General features: G+C 34.4%; 2 protein-coding genes across 2 annotated transcripts; both read right to left on the reverse strand.

The window, feature by feature from the left end:
• Window positions 1-345: 345 nt before the first annotated feature.
• On the reverse strand, window positions 346-2,014 carry LOC133800323 (uncharacterized). The gene is made up of 3 exons (XM_062238281.1): window positions 1,262-2,014; window positions 630-741; window positions 346-404 (listed from the first exon to the last, which is right to left on the reverse strand). Exons 1-3 carry the CDS (start codon window positions 2,012-2,014, stop codon window positions 346-348), a joined length of 924 nt encoding a protein of 307 aa, XP_062094265.1.
• A 23-nt stretch (window positions 2,015-2,037) lies between these two features.
• LOC133800324 (uncharacterized) lies at window positions 2,038-2,784 on the reverse strand. The gene has a single exon (XM_062238282.1). It carries the CDS (start codon window positions 2,782-2,784, stop codon window positions 2,038-2,040), a length of 747 nt encoding a protein of 248 aa, XP_062094266.1.
• Between the last annotated feature and the right edge of the window lie 2,492 nt (window positions 2,785-5,276).

Raw genomic sequence — 5,276 nt, forward strand, 5'->3', positions numbered from 1 at the left:
TGGGACAATCATGTGTTCAAATTGAGATTTATATTAATGAAAGTATATCAAAGATATAAGAATATATAAGTTATGTATTTATAAGTACATCTATATGTTCGAACAACTATTTGTGTTCCCAATATTATTGGGTATTCTTCAATAATTTTTGTTATTGTTTGGCATTCGTCTTGGACAAACTGACCCCACATAGTCAATTTAATTGGGTTGAAGCTGACAAATTAGATTGAATAAAAAATGTCAATGTATATTTTGTAAAGTAATATCAGTACTAAATTTAATTGAAAGTATGTTTTTATTTTTTTACCTTTCATCGATAAGATATATCTCTTGGATTGTTTGTTGTTAAAATTTTGTGGTTATCTCTTTTGTTGATTCAATCTGGATTGCAACAGCTAAGAAATCTACATATTGAAATAAGAAAATTGTTATTTTGATGATAATCAATTTGTATAAGAATTAAATTTGAAATACCTATTCGTTCGGCTGAGATTTTGTAAGAGTGCAAGTCTGTAAATGGAACGATGTAATATTTTGGCACCTCTATTTTATTGTCTTGTTCTTCTACATCTTCTATTAGTGTTCTTGAGTTGAGGGTCCAATCATATTCATATGTTCCAATCTTGTACCTTGGGTTGGCATTTTTGACAAGGGAGTCACTGATATAATAAGAAACAATTTTAAAGTGTCCTCCCTAGAGTCAATATCTGTTCCATAAATTACTGATTGGACTCGATTCCCCTGAACCAAAATTTGAAGAAATAATGGTTAATATTGTATTATATGAGTTGCAAATGATAAATAGAGGCATGCTACATTCATTTAGGAGAGTATTAGTAATTTTCAAACTAATATATATTATAACAAATATGATACATGTTGGTCGATTAATATTAGATTTTGGTATTTGACTGCTGAGTTACGACTTGTTCGCTTTGGAGATTTGTCTGCCACAATCATCTTGATTTTCCAAGGTTTTGTATTTGGCGTGATCTCATTGATCGATGTACATATTGTCGGCATTTTTTCCATGTAAAGATAGAAGAATATTACACACATAAATATAATGTATTTGAATTATTAATTTATGAAATAATGGAATAATAGAATAATGGATTGAAAATAGATTAATAAAATGTGAATATTATCTACGTAAACATTAATTTAAACATGATGATGATAATAATTTTGTGTACACAATATTTTTGGTGTAGATTTTGTCAAGTTTATCAGTAGTCACCGGTCGAATTAAAATCCTCACTGTAGACGCTGTCTTTGCCCTTGATAAAGCCACGTATAATTTCCCATGAGAAAATACTGGTTGTGGTAAATAAATCCCAACATAATCCAATGTTTGGCCTTGTGACTTATTTATGGTCATTGCAAAACTTAATCTTATAGGAAATTGAGTTCGCTTAAACGGAAAACCACTATTATCATCCACATTTGGTAAGAACAATATTCTTGGAATGAAGATTCTTTTTCCCATATGATGTTTAACGGCAATTTCAGCATCTATGATATTTTGATCGAAAGTCCGACAAATCAAACGGGTTCCATTGCATAGTCCCTCTGAAGGATTAATGTTTCTTAGGAGCATGATGGGACAATTTTTCTTTAGTAATAATTCATGAGGCAAAAGTCCATTAGGCGTTAATGTGTTTAAGAAATCTTCCACAACTGATTGCTCAATTTTATCTATTGGCTCATCTACACTATAATATCGCTGAGCTTCACCTGTAAATCTTTGTATTAAAAATGCATTTATTTCATCGACAAAACTATTATTTGGTGTTAGTATGGCCCGGTTCATCATAGTCGACATATTTCCTAAATAATCTTGAATGTTGTGGAAAACGTCTTGTATTAAGTGATCTAATGAAGTCTTGTCATCATCATAGGGAACAAGCATCCCATTTGGTATTTTTATGATTTCATCTTTTGTGGTGGGTGGCAATCCATTACCTACTGCTAACACATAATTTGAAAACATTGGATCTAATCTTGCTCGCATATTTTCAGTTAGTCGAAACTTAGTCAATGTAGGCCACAAGTAAGAATGAACCAGACTGGAATTAACCTGCTCTTGTCTAGTTCCTTTACGGACCACAGGTAATACTTGTCGAAAATCTCCCCGAAAACAACAACCTTTCCACTGAAGGCTACGTCAGAATCATTGATGTCTCGTAGCATTTTGTCTAATGCCTCTATGTGTTGTTTTCTTGTCATCGGTGCCTCATCCCATATTATTAATTTTGATGCACGAAGAAGGTTTGCAAGTGCACTTTGTTTGCTCACACAACATGTGGTTTTTTCGTCAGTATCAAGTGGAAGCTTAAAGCTTGAGTGAGTTGTTCGACCTCCTGGAAGTATAGATGTAGCCACACCTGATGAAGCAGTTGCAAGTGCTACCAAGTTTTTTGATCGTACTGTTGCCAGAAGTGCCCTGTATTGGAATGTTTTCCCTGTCCCATCTGGGCCATCTACAAAGAATGTAGCATTTTGGTTTGATAAAAATGTTTCCAACACTACATTATACACTTGTTGTTGCTCGCTATTAAGTGATCTTGAAGATGTAATATCTTCTTCTGGAATTTCAACACCCAACTCATCATTGATTTCTCTAGATTGAAATTCATTTCCATCAAAAGAAATGTCTTCATCAAGAAGATGGTAAGAGTTAATGTTTTTCCCCATTGATTCAATTGTGGAAGAGATTGACCTTAATACATGATATCTTGCAGTCGATGTCGAATCTTCTGAAGATTTGAAATCAATTGACATATCTTCCTCAAAACGTTCCCAAAGGTCTCTTGGATTGGTTGGATTACAATATACCAAAATTTTTGCGAACAGTCACCTAAAACTGAATGACATTTGATATAAAGATGCCTCATGTAAATAGTCTTCTAAGCTACTATCTCTTTGTAACAAACCATGCATTGCTGCTGCCTCACGAAATGTGGGGGCCAAAATGCCCTCGACTGTTCTAAGATCTTCAAAGGACATCGGTCCCCTTACATGGTTTAGCAATATCCGCATAAAATAACGCTCACCCTCAAATGGGTTTGCTGTAACAATACGACGTATGACTGTTTTCATTTTTCAGGGAGTCCATTCTTTGTGTTGATGGTTCCAAACATAATATTCTGGAATTTGTTTGTACATTAATTTCTTTGCATTTTCATCTACTCGATTTAATGCAAAGAATTGTGTTAGCATAGTTTTTCTAGAACGTTCTAAATTGAGGATGTTAATTAGATCGTCGTTTGCTTGGAAAGTGACCGAGTGTTGATCCTCCAGATGTAAATGCAAACTATATATTGTTGGGGACATCTCAATGATAATAAATCCATATATTCTCCACATTGCTTCTGGGGGAGCAATCCATCGGGCAGACTGGAATTGTTGGATTTCATCAACTTGTTGATTGCTTATTTCAGAAACCAAGTTGAAAGCGACACGATCATGACCTTTATAAATGTACTTGTAAAGATATTTCACTGCTTTTATTGTAGACCAAATCTCTACATTAATGTGAGAGTCAAATGTTGCAAGGAGATACGGGTTGTATGGAACAACCCAACGATTGTCTAGATTTTGTCCTCGGACCATCACAGTCATTCCATTGTTTGAGCGCCTGTATATTGGGAAGCAATCGTTTCCAACAGTTGTTGTAGATGCATAATTCTTTGGATAATTACTTTTGCATCCACGATTTCCTTTCATGCAAACATTTGATGGATTCAATACTCCACATGGTCCATGCATCATGTGCTTCACAACAACGTTATGGAGGTGGATGTTGGCATTTTTAGCAGGTATCTCTGCTGATACGATCTCATCAAAAGATTTTGGTGCATGGAGTTTCCACTCATTTTGTAAGATAATTAAAAAATGGGCATGCGTAAGACTCCTTTTTTGGTGCTCAATAACATAGACATATGCTGACACTTTTCCGAATATTTGCCTTTTGAATAAATGGTCCTTTAATTCTTCCAATTTCGCATGAAAGACTCGAGCAACCAAATCAGGTTGATTTTAACTCTCCTCATGTGGACTTAGTTCATTTATAATTTCTGGCCAATTTGGATTGCATGTCATCGTTAAGAAAATGTCAGGTTTGTCGTAACGTTGAACTAAAGTCATTGCTTCCATGTATCTTTTTCTCATGTCTCTTGGCCCTCCAATAAAAGAAGATGGGAGTATAATCCGTTTCCCAACATTAGAAGGATTTGTTTCCCTAAGCGTAATTGTATCAACAATACCTTGATACAACTCTAATCGAATATGTTGTTGCTTGCCTCTAAAATAATCTAGTCTTGAAGTCTCGATCTTCACATACATATCAAATACAAATTGCTGCAATAATCGACCAAAAAGCAACAAAATTGATTTGACATTTTCTCTTATTTGCAACTTGTAGCAATAATATTCGCGACATGAAACTATTGGGAACTTTCTTTGTTGGTTTAATCCTACAAAAGTTGAATGTGAAAGAAATGTTACTAACGTGGATGTATATATACTAAATGTATTTTTCTAAATTTTTAATACTATAGTCTAACCTCGCTCGTCTGTTGCAAGTAGTTCTTCTGCAGTTGCTGATTCTTGAGGATTTATTGATGGGCTTGTTTCGTTGTACTTTGATATGCTTCCTCTAATCCTTTGAATCCCTTGATGCCAACCAGTATCACCGAAAGGAAATAATATCGGATATTGCAGTGGATCATAACACCCAAAGTAATACTGAACTTTATGATTTCCACCAGAATGGTTATACACAAGAATGTTACGTCCTCTTGGTTGATCTCCATCATCATTTTCGACCCATATCGCTGCAACTTGTGAGGATGTAGGGGCATTGAATACACGTTGATCAAGCCCATCATCTGTTTTTATATGAATTATTTGTTTTTCCAAATCAGGGAGATCTCCAAGTGAACGAAAAAAATGGAATAAGGATTGATGTGAAGAATATTGATGAGCTGGGTTACAATTGATGGCTCCATTATGTCTGAATTAGAAATTCAATTTTGTAATTCATGCTCCGTGTCGTAGAAATACAATTGGAGATAAGAAGGATGACTATTGGAAAGGAGCAAGTCGTTGATATAGTGATAGATTTGTCCTTGAGTTCTGAAAGTATATATTCCTCTATTTCTTCGACAGAGTTCTTTATCAAAATTAACATCGAACGATGTAAACGCAAACTTATTGTTATAAGTTCGAACGTATGTTCGGAAATGTTGAGATTCACTATTGTTGGATGTAAA

Source organism: Humulus lupulus, chromosome 9, assembly GCF_963169125.1.
Source record: "Humulus lupulus chromosome 9, drHumLupu1.1, whole genome shotgun sequence".
NCBI classification, from domain to species: Eukaryota; Viridiplantae; Streptophyta; class Magnoliopsida; order Rosales; family Cannabaceae; genus Humulus; species Humulus lupulus.